Source organism: Trichoderma breve, assembly GCF_028502605.1.
Source record: "Trichoderma breve strain T069 chromosome 7 map unlocalized scaffold00007, whole genome shotgun sequence".
Taxonomy (NCBI): Eukaryota; Fungi; Ascomycota; class Sordariomycetes; order Hypocreales; family Hypocreaceae; genus Trichoderma; species Trichoderma breve.
This window is the reverse complement of record NW_026611593.1, coordinates 1,410,591-1,432,491: the sequence shown is the minus strand read 5'-3', so window position 1 is coordinate 1,432,491 and position 21,901 is coordinate 1,410,591. Positions and strand designations below refer to the sequence as shown.

Genomic DNA, 21,901 nt, shown 5'->3' with positions numbered 1-21,901 from the left:
CTCAAATCCTTCATCAGTGGATAAATTGAAGCGTCAGTTATGCCCCAGAGAAATTTTAATTGCACGCCGGCCTTCTATTCGTTCTGGTTCCCATGGCTTTAACGCGGGATTCATGGATGGAGGGCCGGACATATCTTCGCCTTTGCCTCTTGCTTTGTGACTTGTGTAATTGATGCCTTTAGACGAATATATCGTGTATCGAGACCTTTGACCTAAATTCCATGGCCTTGATCATGTTGTCGCGCTTTGGCTTCTGCTGAACTCGCGTTGTTTGTTGTCTGCGGACAGAAGGCTCTCCATCAGCCTGTGTTCAAGACTGCATGATCATCACACGTACCGCTGGATAACGTATTGCCCCTGCCGGACAGCACGAATGTACTCCGTACGATTTCCAGTATCGGGCAGCACTGCTATGGTCTGGTCTAAAGCGTCTAAAGTGCGGTTCCCATGTACAAACGCTTGCCCCTCTGCATCCGTACAGGTGTACCGTTGAATCACTGTTAATGGCAGTGGAACTATTATCAGCTAGAAGTCGCATGAAAATATTCAGCATATTCTACGGAGGAGAGCTTGTGTGCTGTTTCCCACACAAGACGCTCTTGACAAGTAGCCAAATTTTACAGCAGGTGTTGTGAAATGGTGTTTCTCCTCCTTCCAGGCTTTAACGCCCCCGGATTTGAGGTGGCTAATGCAACTCACTGAAACCCACCTAAACTAAATATGTGCAATCTACATGGAAGTGCTTTTTCTATGACGGGTCTTTACTTGGCACTGCTTCCTTTGACGTTGCAGTAAGCAATCGTTGCATGAGCAGCCGAGTGGTACATTGGCACTCCATTGACTAGGGCTAACAGTAGCTCAAAGAGGCGTACTAGTTGATTCTCTACTCATAAATGCCGTTATTGGCTGCCTATAATTATAACAAACTTTGAAACTACCAAAAGTTCTTTGACGATGTCATGTCTCAAATTACAGGATCATCCCACCTCTCTGGAGCTAGGGGGCGGCCTCTCAGTGCCACCCATACCACACCATGATATCCTTTCCATCTATACCTAGATGGGTAGATAGAAAAAACCTGTTTGTCGAGTTGCCACGTCGTCGAATGACCTGATCATGAAATCAGACACTTGTCCCGGCGGCGATCTCTCCTCCCTCTGGGTCTTTGGAAGCGACAGTGAAAAGGAAATGATCAAGGTTTGCCGTCCCTACACGTCAAGGTCTTCCAGCTACAGGATAAGGAGCTCCTCTCAAAAGAGCTGCTGGAAACCTGCAGAGTTCTAGGCTAAAACAGGTTTGTTGCTGAGCAGCATCAGTCCGGTATGTAAGTTATATCTGAATAAATGTAGCCCCTGATAATCTGATACAAAGCAACTGGTAGATCTATATAAATTGCGTTGGATAGTCATGACAAGAGTATTATGTTAATGCATTAATCAGAATAACCCACTCCATCTATCGAAATTATATACATATCATTATTCTAAAAAGAAAAGAATATTACTTCGGTCTACTCTACCACACCAAGTTCGTGCAAAATAGACCATACTTGGCCAACTCCGACAGGGAGTAACAAATACGCATCGTCTTGGTTAGGATTTGTGGGTACAAAGATCTTGAGTGCAGTGGATAGCGGCGCTGTCTTCTGTTTTTCTTCTTGGTACTTCCGTGAGCTTTCCATACCACAGAGAAGAAGATCAGGAAGTCTCTGGAGAGACTCATATCGAGCTCCGCTAAAGTTGACATATCGCCCTTCCTCTGAGAGTGCTGTGAATGGGAGTTAGCTACATGTATCTTTCTCCTCACAAGTAAGGTATTCAACCCAAGACTGGGGCTTACCTTCTACATCCATAGGAAATGGTTTCCATTGTGTATCAAGCTCCTCTGAGAACTCTGGAAGGGGTTAGCGTTCCGGTCAATAACGGTCTAAAATGGCTTTGCTTACCACCCAGGAAGTTTTGAAGCATGGTACACTTGGCATGCTTTTGCCGTAACCGATCCAAATCAGCAGCCACCGCTGGAAGCAACGATGCTGCCTGAGCGGCACATCTAGGGGCATATCTGATCAAGCCGTCGAAGGTGGAGCTGCTAATTTTCCTCCCTCCTGACCAATGCCTCATCGGAAATGCCGTAGCCCACCAAATGAGTGTGCGTGGATCCAATGTTCGTATACGAGCAGATCTTTCGCGAGTGCTGGCAATCTTGGTCTTCATTGAGGCCGAAGCCGAGCTTCTGCTGTCTTTGACAAAGATCAGCTCCAGGTTGTGAGAGAAATGGCTGGGCGCGTAACCCCTTTGGAGCGTCTCCAAGACCCGAGCACGACCGTCAACCAATAAATTCTGAATCATGATGAAAAAGAAAATCGGGTTCTGAGGGATTTTGAGGAGGAAGAATGCACTTGATTGACGCAATGGAGGTGCTGGAGGTGTTGTGTCTTAAGCATGTGATGAGTCTGGATTTCCAAGACTGTTATACGACGAGTTATAAAGTTTGGCATTCCCACTGTCTGGAGATTTGAGCCTGATCTGGACAAGGATCCCAGACCAGTTACACGATGGCAAGCAATAGTGCGCCCTTCCAACATGACTTTGGCCTCCCTGCATATCACACTAAACCGATCTTGTGTGCCTGGTCAAGGATAGTCAGGCGAAACTAGTCCACGGTTGCTTGGCTTTTCTTACGGAGGTCACATTAACTGAATCTGATTCTCAAACTGCTTTAACTCAACTAATTTACATTTCGGTGGCATTTCTATGACGAGCATCAATCTCTACAGAAACTCCCAGTCACACTATTTTAACTCAAGTGACTAACGAACTTACGTGAGCGAAGAGCAGCTATACATGTATTAATTAATTTTGTTGCCTAACAGTGCATATCTCGTATCGAAAACGTGTACAGGGAATCCAATCATGAGAAACCCTGGAAAGGATAGCAGTCTCCTATAGTATAGCTCAAGTAGGATATAATAAGCTTTGAAACTGCCTTGTACAACATAGCCTGTCATGATTTTGCTCAAACCATCAGAGCAATGAAAGAATACTCTTTACTTGTTAACCATCGAAGTTTTCGATTCCTCTTTGTAAGTTGTCCAATTATTAAGTTCTGTTTAAATCCGCAACGTGTATAAATTTTGAGCGTATGTTTTCGAATAATGAACAGTTGTAACTATACTATTCATTCCGGAGATGCAAACTTCAATGCCCTGATTCGGACTGCAGTTGGTAAGCTAGAGGAAAGAGTAAGGCCAAGTCACCTTCTTCCTACGCTAGTAAGGGGGTTTCATCTAGTCCAACGAAGCGAGTGCATCTTTATCCCTGTTTGTAATTTGGAGAAGCTCCATGGGGAAGAGAAATTCCGTCGAATAGAATAGAGTCATGGTAGAGAGAAAGAAGTTCAGCGAATTATAGCGACTTGCGGAAACAGGAACTCTCAGTTGTCCTACTACTTCAACATGACAGATCTATTCCTATAGAGTCAATGTTCAACAAATAATATGAAATGTAGAGTTATTACCAATTCGCACGAATTCGGTCCAACAGAAGCGGTATTACATACGTAGCGGTGACTTCGAGGAAGATTGATGCTGTACTGCCTTTCGGGGCCTGGCGTGTAATTCCGACGCTAACGAGGGAATAAAGAACAGACCGGCTCTAAGGGCTCATACAAGTGTCATGCTAAGCCATTTCTATCTGTACCGTTTACTTCAAAAGGAGAAACCCTAATGTCTACTTGGGCGAATAGTCTCAGCAGAAGGAGTTGCCTCCAAAACTGCCGGTACCAAACCCCCCTTGTCCGGCACTACACAAGGCAGATCACATGCGGCTACACGGATCAGGAGACTTTGGACAAGGGTTTGGCACCTTTGGCGATCCTGGATGTCGGTGCGTGCTTATGTGGATACTGATGTAAATACAGCGGCCAAAATCACTTTCGCCTGTTCACTTGGGTCCGAGTATTTCTCCAAGTTTCTACCCGAGTATTGTTCCGGAGCCTTTTGTTTACAAAGTCAAAGAAGAAGGTAAGAAACCTCGTTTACAGCGTTGATTTAATTGAGATGCAACTAGGCTTTACTTCGGTATTCTAACAAAGGGTAGCTTATCGACTTCCGCTGTACAGTTCACTTGTATGGACCACAGAACACAATGTTAAGGGCCCTAGAGGCACCTACAGGGCCTTAGGAAGTCCATGCACTGTATAGTCAGATCGCTCATATGATATCATCGGTCATTTTACATCGAAGACCACGGAGTCCTAAGCCGCCACGTAGGAACCGTAATCGTCGTCTTGAACTCGTTATTAGATTGTGTCCAGGGCTTTGCCACCTCAATGCCTGACTTCATCTTACGAGCCCCTTTGTTCAACCCAACCCACCGCTCATTGTATGCTGCAAGCCACAACTACGGCCCAAAGAAGATTCGGCGGGTAATCTGACGCAGATACATACGCTTGCCTGCAATGCTGCCCCACTGACTTGAGGCTCGAATAACCTTGCCATGTCGCAAGCGGCTGCTGCCGGCGGAAGGTCTTCTTCCACTGCTTCGGTAGACTCCACAGGCTCACATGGAAATGGACAAGGATTTCTTTGGGTTTGAACAGCCGTTAGCCGACGACGCAAACTTGATTGGGGCATATTCCTGGCCGCAAGGATCTTTATTTATCATCGCCATAGTATGACATGTGATACATTGTGATGTTTGTGTTTCTTTCCATAATTCTTTTCAACTATTGAGAGGGTCGAAGAGAGTCTGAGTCAAAGGTATCTAGTCGAGCATGAACGAATATTGTTCATCTAAAACTAATACCACAAATTAAGAGGCTCAGCGTAATAGGTATGAATGCTGGACTTGAGAGAGAGCGGGACTTGAGAGAAACCGGCATCTATTCGTCTCTCGTTAAGACGCCGTTGAAGACCCAGCCAGATTGTAACCCCACAAAGGTGTCCCTGCACGCTGTGATCTCAAAAGGACATGAGTGAATAAAATGATCTACGTACTAATGCACGAAGTCGGAGAAGCCCGGACATAACGGTGCGACGGTACGAAACTTAAAGGAGGTGCTCTATTGTCTTGAGAGAATAATGAGGGTGTTACATGGAGTCTTCGAGTTGCATCGCGAATAGTAGCCATGCATGCTGCTAGGCAGCCATGTGAAAACGCCTTATTGAACAGGGGTAAACAGGCGGAATTAATGCATCTGTCACCCCCTCGTAACCCCCCACCGAGCGCCCTCTTCCATGGAAGCAAGGTTTCTTCTTCTGCTATGGAGCACCAAAATCATACTCGCTTCTGCCACCCGGTTAGTCTCGATTGGCCATGATGAATCTAATAGATACCGATACCAATCCCGAAGCAGTGGTACTGCTGTATTGGCACTCGTAAAGTAAGCAATGCGGTTCTAGCAATCTTACAGGGGCATATCGAGTACGTATACGCTCTTTCATTGGATGGTTATACGAGCTCGGTAACCTCATTCGTTGTCAAGTAGACTTATTAGATACGTAAAAGTCAAACACTCATGCACATCGGCTACTAGTAATCATTTTACGGGAAAATTGTGAGTACACAAAAATAATATTCCGACGCTATTGATCGTTTAAACTATATTCAGAGTAGAGACATGTGAAATGGACTAGCCGCCATCGTCGTAATTCAGGTAGAAGACCATCTCATACATCATCATCATTTAGGAGAAGAATAATGTTTCAAGTAAGCAGTGGCGAGGAGGAATTGGAAAATGTAACCAGCCCATTAGGATGATAGTCAAGATAGTTAGATGCTCTCCAATTGATACGCTATCTAAATGACATAGACTTCCGTCTTTATGGCGGACCCCAAACATTCTCACCACGAATAGCTGAGGGTGTACTCGCCTACACAACTGGATTTGAGTTCAATGAAGTGTTAGTACTAGTAGACATATCCAGTTAATAGTGCTAGCTCTGTCGGGAGAAAGCTGGAATGCCTAGAGAAAACAACTCTCCGCCAGCATGCGTTTACCTAGTGACAACACCAATTACCTCATAGTCTGTTAGTTCTATTGTACCAAGTCTAGTAACAGGCTGAGAATGACAATACGGGATGATTCACCTATTCAACAGTCAAGGCTGTACCAGTATATAAGATATAGGCCCCGACGTTAAGGTAGAGAGGAGGCGCCCTTAGTTTTGACTTTGGCCATCTTTCCCTTGCTCAGTAGCAAGATTCAATCAGTTTCAGTATTACGTGTAGCTTGTAGACAAAATGAAAAGGGGGATATGACAGAGTTCCAGAACCTTGGGCGCACTAACGCCAAACATATTGCCACCTGTCACATCTGAGGCGAGATTTTTGATCAAATTTCTTAGAAGCCCACTCAGCAGAATGAGTCAAATCTAAAAAACGACCCAGTAATCTTGACTCAGTCCGCATCTTAGAGGCTGTTTGAAAACCATTCGGGGGGGTTTTGAGACTCTGAGGCCCGTCAAGAGCTATCCCAATATGTACATATCTAGCCCTTTGTATTATACCCCTCTAGTTAGACACTAGAGAAATCCGGATGACTTCCAGGGAGTCCAATCCTCATCTTCAGATGGAGGCTCCTCGAAATTCATTGTAATAAGGCTTCCCAATGCAGTTGCCAGCGCGACTTCCGCGATCCGTGCAGAAAACGCACCTGTGCTTGATGGACGAAAATCTCCCGGTAGCCATATCATGTCCTTCCCGTTCCATGCAATCCAGTCTTTTGATGAATTAATAGAGTAACCGATGTCAACCTTATCAGCAGGTATGAGATATCGATCGCCATGTTCGGGAAGGTTTCCCGTCGGCTCCTTCAATCTATAGCATTCGATATCCGTGACGACGTATAAATACGCATCATCAACAAAAAATCGGGTTGCAGCGGGAACAGTAGTAGACACAGCGCGCTGGTACACCCTTTCCCGTGACTCGACTTTCCAGATAATGACAGTACACCTTTTCTCACCATAGTATACTGCATGGTATGCTGCAGCCAAGAATTCCGCATTAGGTGAGAACGCCACTGCAACAATTTCTGAATCATCTTCTACCTGGAAGGTGTCGGTAGCCGGCGAATCTAAATCGATGCTCCAGATACTCATGCCAATGGATAGCGGATCATCAGTATCTTCACGGAATATATGCACACTAACAACAAGCCTGGAGTCTTTGGATATTGCAAGCGTAGTTGCCCTGAGGTAATTGAAAGACTCGGTGATAAGATTTTTAGATTGCCAGATTGTTTGAATATGTGGAGATTGCTGTGTGCTCCAAAATCTGATTTTCTCTCCAGATAATGTCGCGGTAAGTTCCCCATCCGTCGACAAGGTCACAGCGTTGATCTTACTATAGGTCTTGTCCAATTCACTCTGTGGTTGGCGGTCGATGCTGTCAAAATCTGTCTTCCAGACTTTCACAGTTCGATCCATAGATCCAGACACCAAAAGTCTGGCGTCTCTTGAAAATGCGATTGATGAAACAGCATCTATATGGCCAATATACGATTGTATCATGGCTTTCTCTTCGAGGTTCCAAATATTAATATTTCCACCACTTTGTCCAAACGCCAGGAATTTGCTGTCGTCCGAAAAAGCAATAGATCTGAATACTTCTAGAGGCCCTCTAGATGTATGTCTTATGATTTCTTCGCCTGACGAGATGGGCCAAACTTGGAGTGACGTCTCTCGATATGGGGACCTACAGTCCGTTGCGACAAGATATGATGAATTATTGGAGAAGCGTATTGGCTGAAACTTGCTTGAGAGCTCATAAATCTTCTCTCCTGTAGCTACATTGGATATTAAGATGCTGTCAGTAGTTTCCCAAGCCGCTAACTTGAAGTCTTGCGATAGTATCACCTGTGAGAGGTGCTCTTGGTGTAAAGTCTCATGAACCATTTTGCGTGTAGCTAATTCCCAAATTTGGAAAAATGTATCATGTGTAACAGCCAGAAACATGCAGTCGAGTGAGAACGCTGTAAAGGCCTTGAAGTGGTACGTGTACCTTGGGGCTTTAAATTCTTGAACCTGTTTCCCAGACTCTACATCCCATACTGTGATTGTCGGAAGATCTAAGATGGCAAGAAGTTTGGCATCGTTCGATAATGTGAACCAATTAGGGTGCATATAATGAGGTGGCCCCTCAAACTCTGAACCAAGATCAGGTATTAATTTCCCCGTCGTACTCTCCCATATCTTCACTTTCCCATCCGGAGATAGTGTAATTAATTGAGATGTGTCGTTTGAGAAAACCGCGTCTGTCATTTGACCACAATACAAAGTGTATTGACAGGGGCTCCAATTATTTTCGACCTGGGGCAAAGTCTTGATCCATGAGATTGCGTCTTTGAAGTGAAGTCGTATATAGCTCTTCATAGGGGCGAAAATAATGGCAGAAATATACACCTGAAGAGGGGCTGTTTCTAATATGAATCTGTTGTAGAGAATGAAGCGAAGAGCATCTTGGAAAAACTGAATAGCCTCAGTTTCATCTAAGTCGTGCTAGTTTTGTCAATTATAAATTGTGCTGTAATTTGGGAGGCGAGAATATAACTAACCGTCAACAAGTTAATCAAATTTTGCAAAGAGACGACTCCGGCCTCCAAATTCTGTGACAAGCTCAACGCCTCAATCCAGTGAAGGAAATGTAGCTTGAGGAAATCGAAAATTTTGTTGACGCCTTCATATATGTCATTTTTCGACGCGGAATAAACACCAAAAATGCCGTCACAAAAATGTTGAAGCCAGTGCATGCAACAATACATAATGCTTGCAAGAGGATCTGGCTGCGGTAGGGATATCTCGTGTATTTTGACACCAGGATATGGCAGAGAGTATATGTTTGGTCGCAGTTTTCCAGGCTTTGACATGGCCTCCAGTGAGCGGTTGAACATGTCTCGGTGGATAGTTTCACTTCCCGAGGGGAGAATGCGATTGCGACCTTCTCCGATCAGGTAGTCTTTTGCTGATTGATGAACGAAATAAACGACATCTCCTCTAATAGTTAAAAATGATCCACACATTCGGACCAAGAGTTTCAGAGGTTCAGCTTGTGTTAATCGGCCCTTTAGTCCAGCCATTATTGGTAGTGTCTCTAAATTTAATGGTTGATATGCGGCCACCATGGTTGCCAAGATGTTGCGACAACGTTCTTGATCGCTGCGCACTAGTAGATTAATCTGATTCATCATTCTCTCGTATAGGCCGCTTAATCCGCTAGGCATTGCGTCTAAGAGTTGCAGCAGTTCGGCGTCATCATCGTATGTGCGGCGCTCTTCGATCTCTTGGAACACGAGTGCAGCCCACAGAAACGTTCCGCTTGACTTCTGCAAAATAGCACGCTGTAATTGCTCCTGAAGCACTTCATTATCCTCAATTAGGCTCAATTGTCGTGTTCTACAACGAATGTATGCATCAACGCTCTCCGAAACAAGAGTGGCACTACTTTCGAGATCAATTACCGCAATTGTTCGACATGAACGTATCTTAGCCTCAATATCGGGGTAATTCCGACTTGAAAGGATCCATTTTACCTGAGGGGTAGCCAAAGTGCTTCCAACAATGAGATCCAAGAGTTTCTTGCGATCCGATTCGCACTCATCCAGTGCGTCGACTATCAGACAAGCATTTTCTAGTGCAGGATCTTGTAGCATTTTAACAAATACACCTGACAGCGTTATCCAAGCGTTGATTCCGTCGAAAAGGCTTCTACTGCCGACATTTTTGTATGCTTGTTGCACGTGCTCAATGAGCGATGGCTTTTGGGTTGCGAGCGAATAAATAATGCCGCGTAAGACCGCTGTGGCATTGTTGAAGTTTGGGTCTGTGCCTTGGCAAAAGAAGTATGATAGGAGGTCTTGGTGAGGTTCCATGTGCTCTAACTCTTCAATGAGCCCGCAAATCATCATTGTTTTTCCTTTGCCCGGGTTGCCTTTAATCCAAAGTAGATTTGTCTCCTTCTCTGTATGCCATTGTCGGAACATGGCACTCTTGACTGCCCAGGTGTATGAATCCGGCAAAAGGCCACCTTTGGTATCCAGAAGGCGTTCTTTATCATTTCGGGGATTGGTAATGTATAAGTCTCTCAAACAATCTCGATCTTGTTGCTCTAAGTTGTTGACTTGCAGTGCGACCAGCTTTTCAAGGCAATTTTTGATTTGGTGGCTCATACTCTTTTCCTCTAGAGTCATGTATGTCGCATAGTCATTTTGGAACTCTAATTCCAGTGTTCGAATTTCTTTCAGACTATCGTTCCAATTGTCTTTTATGACAAAATCGCGAAATAGCTGAAGCCAACGATTGCGATAAAACGAGCAAATTGATTTGACTTGAAATAGAATGATCTCTTTGTAGAGCCCTACAAGTCGCAAAAGTATGCCGTTTTGAGTATCGGTGGCGCCGTTATTATTTCTGAGACACCCATCTCCATGAAATAGATCACTCGACAAGCTCCAATACCACTTCATTCTTTTTGTCGTGTATGCAATCCCCTCGATATTATCTTTCTGTGCTTTGACAGGATTTTGAACAATCTTATCCATCGTTTAGTCTGTTATCCAAAATGAGGTAAATATGTGCAAGCTTACGTCTAAGGCCATAGACACAATAGACCACGGAAGAGCGGCCTGTGGTGCGGCTTGAATGCCTGTACTTATTATTGATTTCATCGAATTCACGATCTCCATAGCTTCTCTTACACTTTCCTTGATCTTGACTTCCCTCTTGACTCTGTTTTGACCGTATTGCATGATCGCCAACATTTGGGCACGTCGCTCATCACCAGCGGTCGCAATCGTATTGGTCTCGTTTCCCGACTGTGGGTGGTCGGAATTGGAATCATGAAGCTTATTAGATAAAATGACTTCATAAATATGCATCAATTGGGGTTGTTCTGCTTTCAGGCCATCGTATGCTTCATCCCAAATTTCTTCTGGTGACGTTGCATTCTTTTTCTTATCATCTGTATTCATATGTGCGGCATCTATCGAATGGGCTGGTGTATCTGCGGGCAAAATATCTATTGCCACAATCTCATTACCAAGCGTAGATGGCTGTGGTGTCGTACTTGTGGAGCGACCTGGTTGTGGAAGGATGGAGTGTCTAATCAGCTGCAAAGATTGACCCCTCTCTGTCTCTCCATGATCAAGCACGTTTAAGGAGCTTCCCGCTGGGTCATTTCTTCCATGACTCTTCGATCGAAGGCCTTTGAAGAATGTAGAAATGGACTTTCGAGGCATTATTTTTGCCCTTCGCTTAGAATGGTTGCAAGGCTAGTAATGATGAAATTTGATTTTCGCATATCATGGAGATGTCAAGTTGCGGGATTCAGCTGTGCTCTTGATCTTCGTTAAGTGGGTGGGTATAAACGTATGCCTAATGCAACATGGGTATGCAGCTTTCAGTGTCCAATAAGATGCGTGTTCGCCATGAAACTCACGGCGCGTTGCACCACCTTTACTAAATGCTAATAAGACGCGAATGGTTGACTGCATCTGCAGGATTGCCGTGCTACCTTTGGAAGGCGACCAAAGTAGGAATCATAGAGGTAATTCTAATACGGCCTTAATTTATGGAGGTATTTTACCGCATATTGCGTCAATGAAATACAGAGAATGGGATAGCATCACTGTGAATAATATGACTATGCATACAGATATCGAGTAAACTTGCATCGGCTAGAGGACACGATGGATTCCTCTCAGCATGCCTAAGTGCTAGTAAGTGCTCCGTTCCAACCATTTCTTACACGCATCATAGTGTCTCTGGAGGCTCTCATCATAACTCAGGAGCCTCTTAAGCAGATCCTCGTGAATCGTCCCGAAAAATGCGTAGTTGCCAGCAAGTGCCAAGTCCCCATAGCTGACAGAATCACCATCAATGTATGGCCCGGAGCTATTTTCCGTCAAAATCGCCTTCAGCGCCTGCAAACCAGGCTCGGCGGCAGCCCAGGCAGCCTCCCCTGCTTTATCAGATTTGGAAAGTTCTTCCAAAGTCATGCCAAGTCGAGCGGCCCGCGTACGCTCGAAATACTCGACACTTGCGGGGTTGAGGATATTTTTCGGCACCCTGGGCCTCGTTTCCGGGGCTAGGGCAGGGTCAATCTTGGACCAAGCAGCCACGACTTTGTTGTAGGATTCGCTCTCGAGATGCAAAGAAGGCTCAGGGAATAACTCCTCCAGCTTTTGCGCAATAGCATACGACTGCATTAGGTAGTCGCCGTTGGGAAATTTCACCACGGGGACGGTGTAAGTAGCGTCCGATGATGAAGCGGGGTTTGGAGGAATGCCATATGAGGCAAAAGTTGCTGCAATGTCTGGATACTCTATCCACTGGGTTTTGTAAGGTATGTTTTTATAGTTGAGAACGATGCGGGCTGTCAAAATGAAAATATGTCAGCAGCTAGATATTACAATATACCTTTTCGTACAATTATTCATGTCGAGAACCTCTTCCTGAGTCCTGACTCTTGTGGTTTGACTTACTTTTCCAAGTGTTGCCAGACCAACCCCGGTTGCCGGCTTCCTTCTTACTAGGGATATCAAACAAAACCAATTCCTCCGACATTGTGAATCACTTTTCATTCGAATTGCCAACAGTAAAGGGAAGTAATATTTTTGCGCTCAATTGTAAGACTTTGTCCATCAACAGGGCTTTTATCGAGACCAAGGGCGAAATATATTTGTCAGCTGGAGACTAATCCCTATTAGAGAGCAGATCTCCAGCACCGTTTCTTCACTATTTTCGCCTATTAGTAGTAAATTGTAATAGGCTATTACATATGGAAATACCAGATGCAACGTCAGGCCTTAGATTTGACTAGATGTGGGGGATTGTTAGCGGTTCCCCCACATCTAGTCAAATCTAAGGCTTAATTATCTACCGATATGTTTCTCATACTCTGTAAACAGCTTTCTGTAAATAGGTTTGAAGACATTCGCCTTTAATTTCCTATGGTTAGCAGATTTGGTGTAGAGTTACTACTATATTACAATCACTCACCAAGATTGAGTCGGGCATGCATTGCGCAAATCCATTCCACGCTGCAGTCACACTACCTGTACTTTAAACTCTCTAATAAAAGTCGGAAGAGTACTCTCTTAGGCTGCAGTTGCTAGATTCAACCTACAAACCTACTGACTGCGATGAATGATATCAGTGGAAGAGTTCTATAAATGTTTCGTTGAACAAGGCTGTCGTTCAAACTAAATTACCTGGCAAAAGCAATCTTCCATGCGTGTTTCCATACCCTGCGTGAATTGTTACTCCATCTGAACAATTTACTTACCTATGTAATTCAACCAAGGGCGTTTGGCATTTCTCTTCTATTGCTAGAAAGGATATTACAACTTTGAGGAGCAGCAATTTTCAACAGCCCGTATCTATACAGATATGTGTTACCGAGGATGAGAACTATAGATTTATACTTAATTAAGAAATGAGGGGTAATATTAGCATCTCCAGTAGTAACATAGGCTATGCCAAACCATTGAATACTAGTGCCCTTTCCGGTTCAGAACGATGGCCATAGAAGAAGAAGCCTAGGATCTCTACACAATAGCAGCGGAGGAGCTAATTCGTGAATATTTCTTTATTAGGAAGTCCCTTTTATAATCTGGCAATGAGGTGCACCTAATATTGTTGAAAACTAATAGGAGAAATAAATAAAAAGTTATATAATGATGTCAATCATAGCCACCTAATATACGCACATCAAATATCGTCGTTACATTAGCAAGATTTCGTTACTACTTTAACCATGAGACCACTTCTACTTTTGTTTGGGATTTTTCCTCTGGCTTTTACCAACATGAATGACGGAAAGAACACCTGCAAGCTACCCAAAGTTGACGGTCCTATTAGTGGTGGCCAAAGGGGATACCCATTTGCGAGCTATTATGGAAACATTGACGAAATCGGCTACATCGAAGAAGAATTCTTCTTGACAGGGAACGCGACGGAGTATGAACCAGTTGGAAATCTCAGTTTGGACGGCAAATGGAATTTGAAGCCTACAAAGAGTAGTTATTACAAGACCCGAATTCTCGTACGCAGACCAAAACATCGTTCCCGATTCAGCGGTGTTGCCCTTTTGGAATGGATCAACGTATCATTTGGCTACGAAGTCACTTTTGGTGGAGATGCTCCTGGACTCTACGAAGATGGATCTATCTATGTCATTGTATCTGCGCAGCGTGTTGGAATATCCGGGCTCAATATTCCGAATCCCCAGGGCCTTCATCAGTGGGACTCAGATCGCTACGGATCTTTAACCATTCCCAATGATACTGTCAGCTATGATATTTATACCCAGGTTGCTAGACTTATCAAATCACCTCAAGGACAGGTAAAGATACTGGGCGGGTTTTCTCCGGATATTGTCGTCGGAGTTGGTGGTTCACAATCTGGTTCCCGCGTCCTCGCATACACCAATGGTATACAACCCCTTACAAATGTATTCGACGCTACTATGCCATTGCTATCTGCCAGCCAGGCGGCTACCTTTTCTACTGATCATACATCGGCTGGAGAACAGGCTCCGACAGTTTCGGCAATGATACGAACAGACTTGCAGATTGCAGTCTTTATGATCAACAGCGAATTAGAAGCTTCCTACACCATCCTATTTGGTACACGCCAACCCGATACGCCAAAGTTTCGTTATTGGGAGGTAGCTGGAGCTTCACATGTCAACGTGCCATTATACGAAAATCTCTTATTGACGCTTAATCGTGATGGCGTTGAACCTCCGCAGCAGCTCTCTCAAAATTGGAGTCGAGTAAATTGGCTTCCAGTTGTGGATGCCGCATTCCGTTTGCTTCCAGCTTGGGTTAAACATCGTAATCCACCCTCACCGATGCCATTGATCGAAGGATATCTCAACGGCACCACACCGATACTGAATCGTGCCTCTGATGGTAATGTCATTGGAGGAGTCCGGCTCCCAGAGATTACTGTTCCCATTGCGAAGTATGTCGGTCTTGTTGGTACAGGTTTGAATGGAGCTACCATTCCATATGACGAGGCAAAATTGACAGAGTTGTATCATACGCATGGGGAATACGTGAATAGGGTGAGAGAAGCATCCATTCAGGCATATGATAGAGGAATAATTCTGAGCTATCAAGTTGCACTTGAGGAGCAAAAGGCTGTAGCTGCTCACGTTCCATACTAGTCTAATGCAATACTGTACCTTGGAGGCATGTTAGTTTCTTGGAAATAATCAAAATCAGTTTCTCATCCTGTCTCTTCACCGACGCGTATGGCGGCCTCTTCAAAGTCTCCGAGACGAGTTGCACTCGACCGAGATGTAATGATCGCCACATCAATTCTCCAAAGAGTAATCGTACCGATCATATCAGTGAACTTGCCGCAATGACATTCTATCAGTGTTTACGTGACAAACAAACTTACGTCTCGGTTTGCAATTTGCTACGATAGCTTGTAAAAGCTGGAGGTGGCGAGACCGAGTTCGTATTTTAGCAATCAATAGATCCGTTATTGGGAATACCCGGCGGACTAAACTAATTCTCATGTAGTGAAAACGATGAAGAATCGGAATGAAATAAAAACACAACGAATTATATGCATCATGAGGTTCATCGGGAAACTTTCCCTCTTGAGAAACATGAAGTTGAAAGACACAATATTTGAGTTGCGGTTGGAATACACATCCGGCCGAACCGTTCAAACAGGCCGATTGCCGTTTCGGGCAATATCTACGGGTCGCCGGTCCGCTACTGCGGATGTCGCGATAATTTCCTCTCTTGGTAAGACGCCTATCCAAGCGACAGAATTCATGAGTAGAAACTCTGCGGAGTTTAGGAGACCATGTATCCTTTACTTTCCCCTTGACAACGATCCAAACACCAGCCCCAGAGCCTACGAATACTGCACAGCCGTACATGGAATCAATCCAGGGCGTATGCAACAGGGCATAATGTTCTCCAGCTGAGGGACGCTAGCAAACCACGCCACCTGGTGACATCGCCGCCAAGCGTCCCAACCCTGCGGAGTTGTACATCCTCTGGTCGAGAACATCCCTTTACGGCGTATCTGTGCATGCTCTGGACTCTAGAAAAGGAACTGACGAATAAGTGTACTTGATGGTGCCGCATCGCCAAGATATCCGCTAGATCCAAATCTTCGGAGCTAGTTTAGACACTTCCCCAGACTACCCCAGCTGCAAACGACGCGATACTTTTATAGGAGCGCCGATATTGGAGTCGACATATTGCATTTACTATATCTTACCCCGGATTTTTCTCTTTTTGCTACCCTCTTGTCACCCATATACCTCACTTCTGAATCCATCCCTACTGCCGATATTCTTTTGACATGATGGATACTGAAAAGGTAGAGCCGGTGAACGATGTGGACATGGTCGAGTACCAAGAGAAGGAGTTCTTGGCTACAGAGCCAGAACTGACCGCAGAAGAGAAAAGGCTAGAGAGAAGTTTAGTTCTCAAGGCTGATATCTTGATTGTGGGAATGACATCTCTCGTCTTTCTCGTCAATCAATGGGTAAGTTCCAATGACGCTCCCTTCTATAATGGAGAAAAGAAACGAATTCTAAGTATTCTCATACAGGATCGAGGAAATATCGGAAACGCCCGTGTAATGGGACTTCAGAAAGATCTCAACATCAGTAACGATCAATTTTACAACGCTGTCTCTCTATACTGTAAGCCGATATCGATGGCATCACGAGAAGACATATACTAACATCTTCATCAAGACGTGGGCTATGTCATATGTATTATTCCAGCCAACTTGTCCATCCGTTTCTTCAAGGCTCATCGACAGGTTGGCGGATGTGTCATTGCTTTTGCGACACTATCATGCTGTATGGCTGCAGCGAAGAACGCTGCTACTGTTCTGGCCCTTCGGATTCTGTTTGGCTTTGCATCTACTTTTCTTCAAGCTTTGACTCTATATACGAGCTTGTGGTATAAGCGAGACGAGCTGGCAACTCGAACTTGTATGTTTCTCTCCATCGAACATCAAATGTTATGCGTTGCCAACTCATACTAATCCGAGTTCACAGCTGCTTTTTATTCTGCGGCAACAATTGCTGGTGCTTTTAGTGGACTCATTGCGTATGCCATTCAAAAGAACTTGGATGGTGCCATGGGCCACTCCGCATGGCAATGGCTGTTCATTATTCAAGGGTGTGCCGGCATCTTTGTCGGAATCAGTGCCTGGCTATTGATGCCGCCTCCTCCCGATCAGATCAAGGACCTGAAGCATTGGATCTTTTCTAAAGCAGAGCTTGAAGTGGCCATTAAGCGTCTCAAGAGTACGTTCTTTGTGTATTACACATCAAGGTTGACTGCTAACGAAAAGTTATAGCCTACAACAAAGCCGGCGCAGGTTTTGATAAGCGTCAAATGCTAATTGCATTCAAGGACCCGAAAGTTTACTTCTGTTCAATCATGAATGCTGGTATTGCTCTTGGACTTGCCTCCATCAGTGCTTTTCTGCCAAGCTTTGTCCAGCAGTTCGGCTTCTCTCCCAGTGAGTGACTCCCTCTCGCCTTACTCTATTTAGTCTCGATCTGACAATCTTGAATTGCAAAGCCCGAACCCAGCTCTTTTCGATTATTCCGTATGCGTGTGCATTCGTCACTCTTCTCATTGTCAATTATACATCCGATCGCACAGGCATCAAGGGGCCACTTTTGATGCTCTGCTTCGCTTTTTCGATTGTTGGGTATATCATTCTCATGGTGGTAAACAGCGTCAAAGTGAAGATCTTTGGAACTTGCCTTATCACGATGGGTGTTTTCCCGTGCGTCACTCTTTTGGGAGCTTGGGCAAGCATTAACGTGGGTGGATTCACGAAGCGTGCAATGACATGGGGAGTCGCGGAAGTTGTTGGTCAGTGTTTTGCCATTATGGCTTCTCACATCTACACTGATCCTCCGCGTTACTTGAAGGGCCATTCCATCTGCTTGGCATTTCAGGCCATGGGATTTATTTCTGCCTTTCTCATGTGGCTCCATATGCGCCATCTGAATGGCAAGAAGGAAGAAGAGGCCGCTCGCCACCAAGCAGCTGGTACCGTTCACCCAATGAGCCACCAGTCACTTGAAGAGGCTTATGACTATCACCCTGACTTCCGATACATCTTATAAGGAAAACTTTCTGGCACTGTTTTTTGTGTCGATTAGTATTGGATGCAGATTGAATTCAACGTTCAACACGATTGATAAGGCTATGGTCTTTCAATCGGTAGATAAGCAGTAAAGAGTATACTTGATACGAAATTAACAAGAACCAGTATATTATGATTCATTATTTAATTTAATTATGTATTGATTTGTAACTCCATTTCCACCATAGCAGGAAGATGACCTGAATCCTCCCAAAGGCCTCATGAAAATTACAATGTACAAATATTTCATTCCGTGTTGAACCACAAAAAATGAAACTAAGGTATTTGTTAGTTGAACTACACAAATCCATAATGTAGATGTTTTTGTCGATATGTAGTTGATATGCATGTGTCGGGGAAAATACTCCAGATGGCTTACGGCCGGTTCTCGATGCCGATGCCAAGGTGACCCATAGTTCATAGTCGAATTCCTGGGACCACGAGTATAAAGTCCGCCGCTACGGGGAACTTTTACTATTTTGGTAATAAGCCCTGCGTTAAGGTGAACAGCCTTCATCTCAGCCTCTCCGCCACGTATTATATAATGAGAACACGATAATTCAAGACAACATCTATATCAACATTATGCAGACAACTTGACGGAACAGTATCAGACAAGTTTAAATATCCGTTAAAAACCACTTTCTCAAATGAAGATTATATACAGTTTAATTAGCTGCGTTTAAATCGACTTTCTTCACCATCGACACACCTCAGATCACAATTATACGATGCCGTCAAGTAATGCTCAAGAACAGCCAGAAGCGACTGTATTTTACGTCGGCGGTGAATACATTCAAGATGATCGAGGAACACATATGACCGGATCCATGTGCGTACGACGCTATGGAAAGAAAGTTCCTGGCCAGCCTGCCATTGTCTTCATACACGGTGCAGCCCAAACGGGGACACATTGGGAGGCAACACCGGATAACCGGCCTGGCTTAGCCATGCTTCAAGCCGCAGACAACTGGGAATGCTACGTGGTTGATCAGCCAGGAGTAGGACGATCTCGTTATCATGCAGCGGACATTGGAGATCTTACTCATTACACGGTGGAGGAGCTAGAGGCCGCCTTTACTGCGCCTCAACCTGAGAATTCGCCATGGGCACATCTCCATACGCAATGGCCTGGCTCCGGGAAGCGAGGAGATCCCGTATTCGACGCCTTCTACGCCAGTCAAGTCGGACATGTCGGCAGTTACGCAAAGGTCGAGTCCCTTTTCAGGCCGGCGATTGAGGCACTGCTAAACAAGATCGGCCCGGCATTTCTCATCACTCACTCTCAGTCAGGGCCACTCGGATGGCACGCTGCCGATGCCTGCCCAGAGTTGGTCTGTGGCATCGTGGCATTGGAACCTCATGGCCCACCGTTCCAGTATCCAGACTGTCCGCCCTTCAACTTCCGACCTGAGATTGTCGGCAAGTTGATACATCCATTCGGAATTACCAGCACACCGCTACGCTATGATCCACCATTACCAGAAGATGCTAACATGTTGCCTTACGGAATGTTGCCGACGCGAGGCGAAGACATGATAGAGCAGACGGGAATATACGCTGGCTTAATTAAGGGGCCCCGACAAGAGCATCCTATGCGACGGCTCAAGAATCTTTGCCACATTCCAGTTGTGTTGGTGACTGCGGAGGCGTCGTATCATGCAGGATACGACCATCTCACGGCTGAATTTCTCCGTGACGCAGGGGTTCCTATTGAACACGTCTATCTGGCAGAGCAGGGAATACGTGGCAATGGACATATGATGGCAATCGAGAAGAATAACAAACAAGTACAACAATACATTAACAAGTGGCTGAGGAAGCAAGTTCCTCGTACTTTGTCATAGTTGAACCGGAGAAGTTCTCTCCCTCTCATCTATGTTAACACTTGCCATCAATTGAAGCATTTTATACAACGTCAAGTTCAAAAACTCGAGTCCTCATTCTTGTACTATACTCATCACTGAGTTGGCGCATATTTATCTAGATATTCCTCCCAAAGCTTTACCCATCGTTCATCCATCGGTCGCGTTACCCTACCATTCTCAATCATAACTACCTTCGTTCCACTAACAGTTCCCTCTGGAACGTGCTTGGAATGAGAGGAGGCGTCACCAATGAAGAGTCGCTGTTCATCCACCAAGATTTGTTCTTTGTAATAGGCAGCACTTGCAGCCTCGCGCGACGGGTTGTTAGCCACAGTTGATGCACTTGGGTCAACTTTGTATTCAATGGCCCCATCCCACTCGTCAGTAGAAATATTAGGATCATTGGACTGAATGTAGTGTATCTTTAGGAACAGTGTCAGCTCCAATCTCGTGACTCTCATGGCATATTTGAAATAGAATCACGGGATAAATGCTTTTGCTATGTGCTTGTAGTATAACATAGAATATAGGAATCCTGAAACCTACCTGGGCGTAATATGTAACCCCCGTAGCTAGTGCCCAAGGCAAGGCTTGCTGACCATGCTCATTCTCCCAGCTTGCGTAAAAGTCATTGTCCTTGTCATTGAAGATGGGATTTCGCTTAAGAAGGATCTGACTCTTCTTCCATATAGGCAAAACGGGACAGAGCGGGTTGCTCCGTAAGCATTCCTCTCACAACCGCTCATGAGCGGCTTTACCGCCAACCGGCGGAGGGGCGTACGTGTAATAGAAGACAGGCGGTTTTAAGATATGACTGTTCGCATATGTGAGACACTATATTTCTTCTGTTGTATGCCGAAGCATAATGCCAGTCTCATAATCTCCATCAGTATCACGAGAAACGGCTTGCGTCCTTTAATTCTAGTCTTATGGAGTAATGACGAACAACCAGTTCAAAAGAAGACTATGATCGCTGACATGGGTATATATTTTAATCATGAATGATTGGTGACAACGTTCACTCGTTCCACGATCAATTCGTCCAACAGATTTCTTCCACAATGAATGAAGGCGTCTCGCTTGCAAGGCAGATTCAAGTCACACCAACTCGTATCAATTAATATATATGCTGCATGTAGTATCAAGAGATTCGCCCCCGCTTCTTCCTCTTCTCCTCATCCTACCGCTCGCCTGAGAAACGATTGATAAACGAACGGCAAGCCCAGAAGCAGCTACAGCTATGTCTGACGAGATTGACCAAGCAACTTTTAACTTAATCATGGAACTTCAGCTGCAAGATGCCAGGCATCATCAAGTAGAACAGTCCGATGCCGAGCTCGCATTACAAGTGTATTATTCCGAGCTCGAGTCCCTGGCTGCGACATCTTCCGACCAGGCCATAGCCCGTAGCATGGCTCATGCCGCTTTAAACGATGGAGATTTCATCAGGAATCATCTTGAGGAAGAGCAGCAAGCGGTGCGTGACCGAGAATATGCGATTAATGGGCACCCTTCAACGCCAGTACCGAGCATAGCCACACCAGACACAGTTATCGAAGATGGAATGATTAAGAAGCTTGCGGCCCTATACAATGGCGTTGTCGATGACCCGTATTCGACTATCGGCGAGCCTTCGTCCAGGCAGACGACGCGGGCAGGTAACTCATCCTCAGCCACTATGAAGGGACGATGTCTCGCCTGTATGGAGGACGTTCCGTTCTCTGAGACGGTTCAATGTCCATGCTCACACGAATACTGTCGCGCATGCATAGCAAAGTTGTTCAAAGCGGCAATGAGCGATGAATCTCTCTTTCCTCCTCGATGCTGTGGCCAATCAATTCCTCTTGGAATAAATCGGATCGTCCTTCCGACAGAGCTGGTT

General features: G+C 45.0%; 6 protein-coding genes across 6 annotated transcripts; 3 read left to right on the top strand and 3 right to left on the bottom strand.

Moving 5' to 3' along the window:
• Positions 1 to 1,510: 1,510 nt before the first annotated feature.
• T069G_10646 (uncharacterized protein) lies at positions 1,511 to 2,348 on the bottom strand (the record flags this gene model as incomplete). Its single annotated transcript, XM_056177856.1, has 3 exons — positions 1,511 to 1,767; positions 1,840 to 1,893; positions 1,946 to 2,348. The coding sequence occupies 3 exons, from the start codon at positions 2,346 to 2,348 to the stop codon at positions 1,511 to 1,513; spliced, it is 714 nt and encodes a 237-aa protein (XP_056024146.1).
• Positions 2,349 to 6,523: 4,175 nt separating this feature from the next.
• T069G_10645 (NACHT domain-containing protein) lies at positions 6,524 to 11,235 on the bottom strand (the record flags this gene model as incomplete). Its single annotated transcript, XM_056177855.1, has 7 exons — positions 6,524 to 8,404; positions 8,557 to 8,678; positions 8,724 to 10,118; positions 10,170 to 10,259; positions 10,314 to 10,530; positions 10,585 to 10,859; positions 11,037 to 11,235. The coding sequence occupies 7 exons, from the start codon at positions 11,233 to 11,235 to the stop codon at positions 6,524 to 6,526; spliced, it is 4,179 nt and encodes a 1,392-aa protein (XP_056024145.1).
• A 477-nt stretch (positions 11,236 to 11,712) lies between these two features.
• Positions 11,713 to 12,562, bottom strand: T069G_10644 (uncharacterized protein; the record flags this gene model as incomplete). Its single annotated transcript, XM_056177854.1, has 2 exons — positions 11,713 to 12,371; positions 12,481 to 12,562. The coding sequence occupies 2 exons, from the start codon at positions 12,560 to 12,562 to the stop codon at positions 11,713 to 11,715; spliced, it is 741 nt and encodes a 246-aa protein (XP_056024144.1).
• Positions 12,563 to 13,805: 1,243 nt separating this feature from the next.
• On the top strand, positions 13,806 to 15,170 carry T069G_10643 (uncharacterized protein; the record flags this gene model as incomplete). The annotated part of the gene is made up of 1 exon (XM_056177853.1): positions 13,806 to 15,170. The coding sequence occupies one exon, from the start codon at positions 13,806 to 13,808 to the stop codon at positions 15,168 to 15,170; it is 1,365 nt and encodes a 454-aa protein (XP_056024143.1).
• A 1,166-nt stretch (positions 15,171 to 16,336) lies between these two features.
• T069G_10642 (major facilitator superfamily domain-containing protein) lies at positions 16,337 to 18,131 on the top strand (the record flags this gene model as incomplete). Its single annotated transcript, XM_056177852.1, has 6 exons — positions 16,337 to 16,519; positions 16,586 to 16,679; positions 16,734 to 16,976; positions 17,043 to 17,294; positions 17,348 to 17,512; positions 17,575 to 18,131. The coding sequence occupies 6 exons, from the start codon at positions 16,337 to 16,339 to the stop codon at positions 18,129 to 18,131; spliced, it is 1,494 nt and encodes a 497-aa protein (XP_056024142.1).
• Positions 18,132 to 18,882: 751 nt separating this feature from the next.
• Positions 18,883 to 19,998, top strand: T069G_10641 (alpha/beta hydrolase family domain-containing protein; the record flags this gene model as incomplete). The annotated part of the gene is made up of 1 exon (XM_056177851.1): positions 18,883 to 19,998. The coding sequence occupies one exon, from the start codon at positions 18,883 to 18,885 to the stop codon at positions 19,996 to 19,998; it is 1,116 nt and encodes a 371-aa protein (XP_056024141.1).
• Between the last annotated feature and the right edge of the window lie 1,903 nt (positions 19,999 to 21,901).